Genomic DNA, 11,954 nt, shown 5'->3' with positions numbered 1-11,954 from the left:
CGCCACACCCGGAAGTAACGTCAGAGGTCCCGTCCCCGCCGCAAGTCCATTGGCGCAAAGACCCAAGGCGGGGCTGAGACGGTCGTTATGATTGGTCGGCTGCGCTGTCGGTCAGCGAGGGTGGTCGCGGCGAGGGTGGAGCGAGAGAGCGAGGAATGGTCCGCTTCAAGTCCAGGTAACATAGACAATAGGTGCAGGAGTAGGCATTCGGCCCTTCGAACCTGCACCGCCATTCAATATGATCATGGCTGATCATCCAACTCAGTATCCTGTACCTGCCTTCTCTCCATACCCCCTGATCCCTTTAGCCACAAGGGCCACATCTAACTCCCTCTTAAATATAGCCAATGAACTGGCCTCAACTACCTTCTGTGGCAGAGAATTCCACAGATTCACCACTCTCTGTGTGAAAAATGTTTTCCTCATTTCGGTCCTAAAAGATTTCCCCCTTATCCTTAAACTGTGACCCCTAGTTCTGGACTTCCCCAACATCGGGAGCAATCTTCCTGCATCTAGCCTGTCCAACCCCTTAAGAATTTTGTAAGTTCCTATAAGATCCCCCCTCAATCTTCTAAATTCTAGCGAGTACAAGCCGAGTCTATCCAGTCTTTCTTCATATGAAAGTCCTGACATCCCAGGAATCAGTCTGGTGAACCTTCTCTGTACTCCCTCTATGGCAAGAATGTGTTTCCTCAGATTAGGAGACCAAAGCTATACGCAATAACCGCCGCACCTCTCCCTCAGCGCCTTAACCCGAACCGCAGATGCTGCTTTACACCGGAGATAGACACACAACGCTGGAGTAACTCAGTGGCTCGGGCGGCATCTGCGGAGAGAAGGAACGGGTGACGATTCGGGTCAAGATCCTTCGTCGGAAGAAGGGTCTCGACCTGAAACGTCACCCATTCCTTCTCTCCACAGATGCTGCCTGTCCCGCTGAGTTACTCCAACATTATGTGTCTACCTTCGGTTTAAACCAGCATCTGCAGTTCTTTCCTACACAGATTCTACATTCAATATGTGTGTTGGAAGGAACTGCAAACCAAACATAGATACAAGAAGCTGGAGTCAGACAGCATCTCTGGAGGAAAGAAATAGGTGACGTTTTGGGTCGACACAGTAAGATCTCGACCCAAAACATCACCTATAGGGTGATTTCACGAAAGGTCACTGGAGCGTAAATCCCCACTCACGTGACCGAAAATTTTAACTGAGGGACAAGCGTCACTTCCGGTACATGTTAGTGGATGGGAAAACACGCACTTTCACACCCGTTAAAAACATCGAAAACGGCCAGTTTTTGAGCTGCAATTAAGTGAGCCGGTCGGGGTGACCGTGAGGAACAGCTACCTAAATTTACAGTCCAAAAAAAAGATAGAAACTAAGGTAAATACAAGAGGGAGCTGAAGGTGTAAATACAGCGGAAGTTGATTGCCGACATTTTTCGTGGACATTTAAAGATCCAAAATATCGGGAATTATCGCGTTTGCTCGCTGCATTTCATCAAAAGTGGCATTATTGACTTTGTTATCTTTATTCATTTGTTATATGAAAAGTATTAAAAGTTAGAAACCCGTCAGTAAAATGCAAAATCGCCCATGGTTCTCGGGTGGGTTTTAACATGCAAAATGAAAACGCTTCTGAAGCTCCATTTACCATTTAAATAATCGTAAACTTGCATCTCAGTAAAATTTATTTCCAAACGCATTGAGAGTTTACGATTATTTAAATGGTAAATGTAGCTTCAGAAGCGTTTTCATTTTGCATGTTAAAACCCACCCGAAAACCATGGGCGATTTTGCAATTTTACTGACGGGTTTCTAACTTTTAATACTTTTCATATAACAAATGAATAAAGATAACAAAGTCAATAATGCCACTTTTGATGAAATGCAGCGAGCAAACGCGATAATTCCCGATATTTTGGATCTTTAAATCTCCACGAAAAATGTCGGCAATCAACTTCCGCTGTATTTACACCTTCAGCTCCCTCTTGTATTTACCTTAGTTTCTATCTTTTTTTTGGACTGTAAATTTAGGTAGCTGTTCCTCACGGTCACCCCGACCGGCTCACTTAATTGCAGCTCAAAAACTGGCCGTTTTCGATGTTTTTAACGGGTGTGAAAGTGCGTGTTTTCCCATCCACTAACATGTACCGGAAGTGACGCTTGTCCCCCAGTTAAAATTTTCGGTCACGTGAGTGGGGATTTACGCTCCAGTGACCTTTCGTGAAATCACCCTATTGCTTCAATGCTCTCTCATCTCGAGATGCTGCCTGTCCCGCTGAGTTACTTCAACCTGTGTGTCTACCTTGACTGTTAAATGTACCGATTATACCTGACTCCACCACTCTTCTAATAGCCAATTCCACACATCAATGTGTGTTTGTATAAAACAAATACTTTCCACCCAACCCTTTTTAAAACTTCTTACTCACTTTAAACCTATGCCCTCTTGTTTTTGATTCCACTATTGTGGGGGAGAAAATGTTGACCATCCCCTAGCCTATCTTTGTCTCTTATAACAGCAGCCTTTATTCACAAATGCTATCATGTGTAGTTAAGGCTACACTGAGTTTCATGGAATGAAAGTGCACCTTGGTTGCCTTCATTATCTGCCATGGATGGCAGGCATGATAATAAGTATATTTCCTTAATAATAGTGAGTTCAACAGATTGAATGAAAGGGTTTCCTCCAGATTTTGCAATATCCAGGACAAGTTGCAATGTAGCACTGTGGCCTGCATTGACTGGTTGCAGGGGAATCAATCTGCCTCATGCCATCAGCCTTATTTGAGCATCTGGATTAAGCAGTTACTTCATGGAAAATCTGCTATGTGTTTGCCAGTCAGAGGCCTAATTTCAGTGAAAGTTGTTGGGAAATCTTTAACACTTTAATAATTTAGTGAATAATAATCATTGCTTGATTAACAAATTATACAAGTAATCATGTCACTGTGGGTTCAACATCTCAAAATATTTGTAGTTGGGATGAGCAATGATTGTTAGATAAGACGTTCTTTCTATACCAGTGGTGAGACAATTTAATCTGGGGGCACAGATTGAACTGGTAATGCCAAGCATGAAGGTTGTGTCATTATGGTACAGAGAAAATACTAATCACATCTGTGCAATTTCTTCATGTTCAGGTACCTTCTGTGCGAGATAGTGTTTGAGAAACCACAATATCGGCAGCATATCGATGTCGGAAGCGTCAATCGAAATGTCAGGAATGCAATCAGTCAAATGCATGGTGACTTTGGGATCGGCTGTTGCTCTTTACGTTTAGAAGGTTGGTAATGGAAGTGTTAAATAAACCAGAGACTGGACTAGGTTTATGTTAATGGTTATCATGTGTACTGATGTACAGTGAAAAGCTTGCTAGCTTATCAAATCAGATAATACTATGCATTGATACAATCGAGCTGAAGTTCAGTACTATGGGTAGAGTTAAAGAAATGATACAGAATGCAGAATATAGTTCTCAGCATTATCGCGCAAAAGTTCCAGGGATAAAGTCCAATGTCCGCAACGGGGTAGCGTGAATTGGACAGCACCCCAGCTTAAGGACCCTTCTGACGCCTGATAACAGAGGGGAAGAAGCTGTTCCTGAGTCTGGTGGTGTGCGATTAAAAGCTTCTGTGCTTTCTGTTGAATGGGAGCAGAGAGGAGGAATGACCAGGGTGGGACAAGTCTTTAATTGTTGCTTTTGTTTTCCAAGGCTATGGGTCAAATGGGAAGCTTTCTCCATATTGCCATCTTGGCTGAATAGCTTCCCGTCTGATCTCATGTACAACTTGCTAATTTAGATTATTACATTATTGTTATTCAACTTTAAAACAAATTAATTGTAAGCATTTTACAATGGATTATTGATGATAATTATACTTCCTTGAACCCTAGAGAAAGAAAATATATGATTGTCAGATTTCCATTGTTGTTGTACACTGATGATTTAATGTTTTATTTCTCTCCTACTCCCAGTCACATACCTAAATGCCTACACGGGGATCGTCTTAATAAGGTGCCAAAAAGACTTCTACAGGATTCTATCGACAACGCTGCTGTTCATCACCTTCCTTGAAACCAAGAACCAAAAGTTCCCATGCTTTTTCAACACTTTACACGTGGCAGGTAAAAATGCTGTAAATTCTGATACAGAATTGGTTAATCAAGCCTGAGGAGATGCACATCAGTTGCTAACTTCTGCATCTTCTGTAGCGATTCTCGTCTTGTCTCTCATCCTGACTTTGCATAATTTCCCCATTGTTACCATTTGTGTAATTGTTACCATTGGCTTCAATGGCCTTTTGCTGCCAGGTGTTCTAACATCCTAACGTGCAGTTTGTTTCAGGGATGATTGGGAAAACTGTCTTGTCAACTCCATTTTGGTCTTGGTTCAGTGTAGCACTCCTGCCTCCGGGATAAGAAAATTGCACGTTGGAGTTTTTCTAAAACTCAAAGTAGGCCCCATTAGTAAGGGAGAGTGATGTTGCTTGTGAAGAGGGAGGGGGAAGGGAAAAAGCAGAGTTAGAACAATGTTGTGTCCCCTCGGGTAGGCAACAAAAAATCATAACGTATCTTCGAAGGAGAGTTTGAGAGTTCAAGAGAGTTTATTGTCATGTGTCCCAGATATTGTCATGTGTCCCAGTCCCAGCCAATGGTTATTCCACCACCAGTAGCTTTTATTTACTATTTGTAGTAGTTTTCTGGTCTCTAATTTCTCAAACTGTAGTCGCTAACAGGATTGATTGGTAAAATGCTTAAAGGCAAACTTTTGTGGGCTTTAACTGTTGATGTTTCCAGCTGTAATATGAAATTTAAGCCCTCATCATTTCCATGCTGACCAGCACATTAATTTTAGTTCCATGTTATCCCACTTTCACATCCACTCCCTGCACACTTTACAATTTACAGAGACCTGTTAATCTAGAAATCCACAAGTTCCTGGGATGTGGGAGGAAGCCAGAGCACTCGGCGAAAACTCGTGCAGTCACAGGGAGAACGTGCAAACTCCGTTCAGACAGCATCAGAGGTCGGGATCGAACCCGGGTCTCTGGCGCTGTGAGGCAGCAGCTCTACCAGCTATGCTACTGGGCTGTAGAGATAAAGATGAAGTAAACTGACCCTTGCAACTTTCAATGCTCATTGAGCAGGCATATTCAAGCCCCATTTAGAGCCCATGAGATAGTAACCATTTGTGCTGACTGCTGTATTGTGCCCTGTCCAGCCTAAGTGTGTCAAACATGAATCGATTTTTCAACAAATGTATTTGGTTACGCAAATATGTACGCAATTCCACCCGTGGGTTTAGTGCATTGACTTATAACACAACAATAATAACCATGAGTTTTTTTCTCCTTCCCTGAGGTACAATTCGAAGCTGCCAGAAGTTCCTGATCCAGTATAACCGCAGGCAATTGGTACTGCTGCTGAGGGACTGCAAAACCAAAAGTGAGGACATTTTGCTCTTGCATTCCTTTTAGTTTCAAAGTAGCTGCTAAATTACTCCAGTTTTTAAACTGCTGTTGAATGCCCGCGATCTCTTTATGGGTTTTCCACTGATGGGTTATGCCTGAACAGCATAAAGACAAAGTAAATTAAATAACTTGCTATCATTTAGTTCAATGCGAGCATTAGGGCTAAGAAATTGGTTGGGTCCCTTAAGCATTGAGTGAAGTTAACATTAGGTTTTGCGCTGATAACTCCAAAGATGTGTTGGAGGTTACGGGGAGAAGGAAGGAGAATGGGGTTGAGAGGGAAAGATAGATCAGCCATGATTGGATGGCAGAATAGACTTGATGGGCCGAATGGAAGAATTTTGCTCTTGGAACTTATGACGGTCAAAATTGCTGTATTGTTACAGGCATGTTGGCAGAAAGGCTATACTCCAGTGCAGCAGAAAACAAGGCTAGGCAGGAAGATTTAATCATATCACTCGAACGGATAGTTAATGTATGAAAGTACACCTTTGGTCTTTCAAACGGGCGTTTTAATTATTTTTATACTTTATTTCAGAGGAGAGAGAATCTGTTCAAATGTCTCTTCTGCAGTGCTCACTAAAAGTATGGAATGAAGATCAATCGTATCATGGATATGAAGAGATGGAAGGAGCAGACACTGATTAAATGGGTTTTGAAATCCTATCACTGGGTAAAAATGAAGAACTGCATTGAGGGAATGCTTGCGTGCAGATCCCCTGCATGATCAAGGTGTACGGCTATGTTGCCAGCCGAACCAATGAAGTTGCACACTGATGTTTTATGAATGGTTTGAAAAGCAGCTTCCCAACTTTGCTATCATGCCATCTCATGAATTAGTCAATGTAAGTGCTAAATGCTGCATTAGCTAAACGGGACAAACAATTCTTCAGCAATATTTTTGCAATGTAAATTGACGTCAATAAACAGTATTACATACATGTTCATGCTTGCCTTTTGTTGCCATTTGTCACAAACTGAACCATCCTACCAACAGTCCTGAGCTACTGTCTACCTCATTGGAGACCCTTGGACTATCTGTGATCGGACTTTACCTTGTACTAAACGTTATTCACGTTATTCCCTTTACATTGTATTTGTACACATCCATGTCTTGATTGTAATCAGGTATTGTCTTTCTACTGACTGGTCAGCAAGCAACAAAAGCTTTTCACTGTACCTCGGTACGCGTGACAAACTAAACTCAGTTCAAATACTTAGCCTTATCCAAGAACATGTAAAGCTAGCTTTGACTTTCTATTGCTGATGGAAGAACACAGGAGTGTAATGATTTCTTAATCTTTCCTGCAATGGAAAAGTTACTGTCGAATGGCAGAGTAATTAGCTGCTGAGGCCACAGCATGAAACCTACACATTGTAGGATTTTGTGGTGAGTTTGCCATCTCTGATTATTTTTAAATGGATATAAATGACTGCTGATATTATACTGCCTTCTCATGAACTTGCTAATGCTGGAGTTTTCACTGTAAGGATATAAATTGTGAAATTGAAGAGCTGTTGCTAATTTTTCTGATAGTCCACTTAGTATACTGGACTAGTATACTAGTTTACTGATAGTCCACTTGGTATACTGGACTAACATGGAGAATGTGTACACTCATGTCCTTTCTCTTTAATGCTCTTCGTCATAACTGAACTCAAACTGATTTTCTGTTATGAATTTGTAGATTATTCATCTTAATCTTTAAGACATTGCTACACCTCTTAAACATATTACAAGTGTAAATATCAATTTAGTTTACAAATGATAGTGATGTAATTCCAAAATAAAACTTATTAAATAAAAATGGAAGTGCCAAATTCAGCCAATTAGTACATATAAATTACTTTGTCTCCACTGCTCATAAACTATAAATGTTGTATTTCTTGTTAAATTTACCCCATATTTTCTCTTCCACAACGGTTTCCTGTCTGGCCTTTTTGACAATTGTCCCGCTTTGCACCTATCTCAATCCATTGGCCAGGACAGTAATCTTTCACCACTCAATTGTCCAAATTGAATGCTCTCATACCAGTTTCCTGTCTTTTAAAGCACAAATCCTACAGCCATCACCTGTTAAGCTGCATTAGATCATGTGTTGTCTCCAAGTTTAGAATTCTTATCCATGTAAGTTTAGTCACTTTTATGGCAATACTCCTTACCTGTGCCTCCTTGAGCAGATTATGAATTCCCTTAACCCATAGTCATTTTTGACTATTGTGTGTCTATTCATGTTTTTGGTTTGTATTTCATGTTTTTTTTTTTTGCATGAATATTAGAACTACACGCAGTGGTGCAGTGCAAGAGTTGGATTTTAGATACCTTGCTGTCAGAGGTTTGTAGATAAAGGTTCTTCCACAATCCAAGAACAATTTGGATTGGCAATCGAGGACTCTAGTATCAAAGGTGCTATTCTGGGCAAGCTGCTAAATTGAGATCATATTTTAACTTGCTCTTGTTGATATTTCCACAACTACCACTAGGTGGTTAATTTTTTTCCCCGTGTTCATTGTAAGTTATAAAGGATACAAGACACACTCTTCCTCAAAAAAGGCCGATTATGTAAATCTTGGTCAAAAATCAGATTCCTACATGATTTCTGGATGATTGAAAACTGGTTACAGATTCAGATTTTTATGCTGATTAGTTTACTGTCACGTACTGCAGGGTACAATGAAATTCTTTGTTCCCGTGGTGCTCACAGTGCAGCATATATATGATGAGACAAGCATCAAATACAGAAAATGAATGTAAAACAACAATGGTGCAAGATTATGGTGCAATCGGAAGTAGTGCAGGAAAAAAAAAGTGCAATGAGTATGTGGCAGCCCCTCTGGAAATGTGGTGTGAAAGAGATTATTAGTTCAGGAGTTTGATAGCAGTGATGAAGAAACTTAAGTCTGCTCATCCAGACTTTAAAGCTCCTGTATCTTCGCCCAGAAGGTGGAGAGTCATCCTTGATGGTACGTCTAGCCTTTGTGAGTCAATGCACTGAAGATGGACTGGGTTGTGTTCACTACTTTGCAGATTCAGGCAGTCAAGAGCAGCAGTTGTTATACCCGACTGTGATACATCCCATCAATATTACTCTCTATAGCACATCGGCAAAAGTTTGAGGGAATCCTCATGGTTTGTAGGTTAATTGGCCATTGTAATAAAAAAACACCAAATCTGTTAGGAGTGTGGAACTGTGTAGGAAGGAACTGCAGATGCTGGTTTAAACCGAAGATAGACGCAAAATGCTGGAGTATCCTTATCTCTGGAGAGGAGGGAGTGTAGAACTAGTGTGTGAACATGTGATTGATGATCAGTGTGGACTCAGTGGGCCAAGGGCATTTTTCCCCACTATCGCTAAACTAAAAAATACATGCCAAATCTTTTCAGATACATTGATGTCCTTTCTTAATCATTGCAGTGTGAAAGGATCAGGTTAAGTTACTAGTGGTACTGAAATGTAAAGATGTTAACCATCTTTCTATTTGCTCCATTGACAAGGACATGTTTGTGTTCATCCCACCCAACACCCCCGCTCCCTTAAGTCAACAACCAACAGCTACCTTGCTATCCTGACACAAGGATTCTGATCTCTTCCTTGTATGCTGTCTCACCTTTGATGTTGAACTAGTCAATTAACTTAAAGAAAGAGGTGGCACTATACTTGACCACCTATACTTGTTTTCCCCTATGGGTGTACAGGTAGTAAACCTGAGCACACAACCTTGTAGAACACAAGGGTCAGGATGGAGGAAATGTATGACCAATTCTAACTCTGGTACTTGGTCTGCTAGACTTGAAGTCCAGAGACCAGTTCCAGTTGGAGGCCCCAAGGTCAAGTTGAGATGAGCTTATGCAATATTTTTTAGTTTTAGCGATAAGGCATGAAAACAGGCTCTTTATCCAACCGAGTCCACGCTGACCGTCTATCATCCGTTCACACTAGTTCTGTTATTCCACTTTCATACTAGGGGCAATTTACAGGGGCCAATTAACCTACAAACCCACATATCATTGGGATGTGGAAGAAAACTGGAGCCCCTCAAGGAAACCCAGAGTCCCAGGGAGAACGTGCAAACTGCACGCAGACAACAGCCGAGCTCAGGATCAAACTGAGACAGCAGTTCTACCAGCTGCACCACGTTGAAGGCCAAGCCGAGTCAACGATTAGCATTTGAGCATGGGAGCTCTTAGTGTCAAAGGTGATCAATGGTGAATGGAAGGCAAAGGAGATGGCATTCTCTGGAGATCTATATGTTGTAGACAAATTAAAAGGTTGTCTAGATTGCCTGTTAAAGTGGTGCAGATTGTGACCAGTTAGCGATCTTACAAAGCACTTCCTCGATGTTGGAACTACTGGATGGTAGCCATTGAGACGTCACTTTTGTTGGAAACTGGATTGATAGATGTTTCCTTGAAGTAGATGACGACAGTAGGCTGTGGAAACGAGAGGTTGAAGATGTTGGCCAAGACTGCAGCCCGTCTGAAGGATTCCAACCCAAAATGTCACCCATCTTTTTTTCTCCAGAGATGCTGCCTGACCGCTGAGTTATTCCAGCACATTGTGTCCAACTGCTGAGTTATTCCAGCACTTTGTGTCTAACCGCAACCAATTGATTGGCACATCATTTCTAAATGCATCCAGGAACTGTCGCAAGGCTGGCCACTCAGTTTCCCCTCATGAAAGCAAACCTGAGTTCTGAAACAGTTGTGTGGGACAGAGCCAATGAGGGGAATGGGAAAAACCTAGCTGGAACTTTATTTCCTTGTTCAAAATGGGCTAAAAAGCACTGAGCACTGGTAAAGACAGGTTGATGCCACTTTTGGCTTGTTGTCTGCAATTGTATGCAGGCCCTGCCACAGTTGCCTGGCATCCATTTGACTGGTATTAACTTGCAAGTACATCCCAGTCTGTTGCTAGAGTCAGCTGAGGAACTGTTTATCTAAGCCCAGCTGTGCAAAAGAATGACTTGACAAGATGTTCTGCCAAGTCATCATTACAATGCAGGGTTGCAATGTTGCTGTATCAGTCAACAATAATGATGCATGTTTTTTTCATTTAGTTCTTCAGCTTTACTGCAGCAGCATGAGGAAACTGATAACATGCTTGGGCAATTTCATAGGACAGGCAAAAGTCAACTACATTGCTATCGATCTGTAGCCATTCGAAAGATCACAAGTTTTCTTTCCCTGAAGGAAAAAAGTGAACCAGATGGGTGCATAATATGCATCATCGCTTAGACTCAATATTTCATTTCTCAGCTGTTAACCTCCAAATTTAATCCAAAAATTTTAATCGCTCCGTTGCCATCTCCACTTTCTTTAATCTCTGGCTCTCAGACCAGTCGTGACATCTTCTCCTTTTTAAAACACTCTAGTATAAAAGGTTCCTCTTCTGATAGCACCCTCTCTGGCTTGACATTCTGAAGGCTTCATGGCTTCCCTACGATTCTTCACGCAACCCTAAAGCTGTTTTTGCTACTTAGTGTAACCATTGGAGCCAAGCTTTCCCCACATACTTCCCATTTCATGCACCTCTCCCAACATTAACTGTGGACCTAAAGTCTAAATGGCTAGAATCACCTCAACATCACCCTCCAAAATGTCAATTAATTGGTGAACGGTACCTTGCCATCTCTGTGCTTCAGGAATGATTCCTTACATGAATTTACATGAAAGTCCAAATTCTGAACTTTCCACTCGTCACTTTAATTTCATGTATCTTGTTGTGTTTTATGACTGTCAGCAGACCAATTTCCCTCCTGGGGTACATAAAGTTCTATCGGATCGTAAGCAAAGTGAGGCAGCAGTAGAATTACTGCCGTACAGCTTCAGAGACCAGTGTTCGAACTGTCCCCAGTGTACGGGTGAACGTAGGTCAGCGCGGACTTTATCTCTAAACTAAATAATAACATCACACCTTTGGAGAAACCCTTCCAGTATCTCCCACAACTTGTTCTGCCAAGTCATCATTACAATGCTACAGTTCTTGACGACAAGAGCTTGTCCTCTTAACCTCCCTGGGTTTCAGTTGGTCTATTGCATGTACAAGGATAAACTCATGTCCATATACACTTAACTATCTATATTACTAAAAGTCTGTTCTTGACCGGTTTTGGCCATCTGTGCTGCGATTTCCGAGAGAACGCCGCCACCTATGGCCGTCATTTTTGGCCACCTTGCTCAGAGCCCCCCTCCTCCGCATGTGTGCCGAGGATTTTTCCCGTCGATTAAAAATGACAGAGATAATAATGTTTTTACAAAATTCCCCATTCTCTCTGCTGCCCCCGCTGGCGGCAGGCGGGTGGGACTATAAAACCAGGAAGTGGTGTGCCTCAATCAGTGTCTGCAAGCTGGAGGAAGGCAGAGGGTCACGTTTCTCTGAGCTGTGAATAACACTGAACACATGTCTACTCAAATGTAAGTGTCCTTAGTGGTTCTAAAATGCTTGCAGAATGTGTCTATTGGTTCTAAAATGTT

At 41.8% G+C, this 11,954-nt stretch overlaps 1 protein-coding gene across 1 annotated transcript; it reads left to right on the top strand.

Annotated features, from left to right (window-relative positions):
- Positions 1–75: 75 nt before the first annotated feature.
- On the top strand, positions 76–7,527 carry pop5 (POP5 homolog, ribonuclease P/MRP subunit). The gene is made up of 5 exons (XM_033043664.1): positions 76–175; positions 3,149–3,291; positions 3,984–4,133; positions 5,370–5,453; positions 6,018–7,527. Exons 1-5 carry the CDS (start codon positions 156–158, stop codon positions 6,125–6,127), a joined length of 507 nt encoding a protein of 168 aa, XP_032899555.1. The 5' UTR covers positions 76–155; the 3' UTR covers positions 6,128–7,527.
- The last annotated feature ends 4,427 nt before the right edge of the window (positions 7,528–11,954 follow it).

Source organism: Amblyraja radiata, chromosome 25 (assembly GCF_010909765.2).
Source record: "Amblyraja radiata isolate CabotCenter1 chromosome 25, sAmbRad1.1.pri, whole genome shotgun sequence".
Classification (NCBI taxonomy): domain Eukaryota; kingdom Metazoa; phylum Chordata; class Chondrichthyes; order Rajiformes; family Rajidae; genus Amblyraja; species Amblyraja radiata.
Note: the sequence above shows the minus strand (reverse complement) of the source record. Positions and strands in the feature narration are given on the sequence as shown.

Bases quoted from the DNA above. Each gene is read 5' to 3' on its own strand.
- pop5 (XM_033043664.1), top strand. From the start codon at position 156: ATGGTCCGCTTCAAGTCCAG. The intron at 176-3,148 runs GTAACATAGACA...CTTCATGTTCAG, and splicing joins ATGGTCCGCTTCAAGTCCAG to GTACCTTCTGTGCGAGATAG. The intron at 3,292-3,983 runs GTTGGTAATGGA...TCCTACTCCCAG, and splicing joins TTGCTCTTTACGTTTAGAAG to TCACATACCTAAATGCCTAC.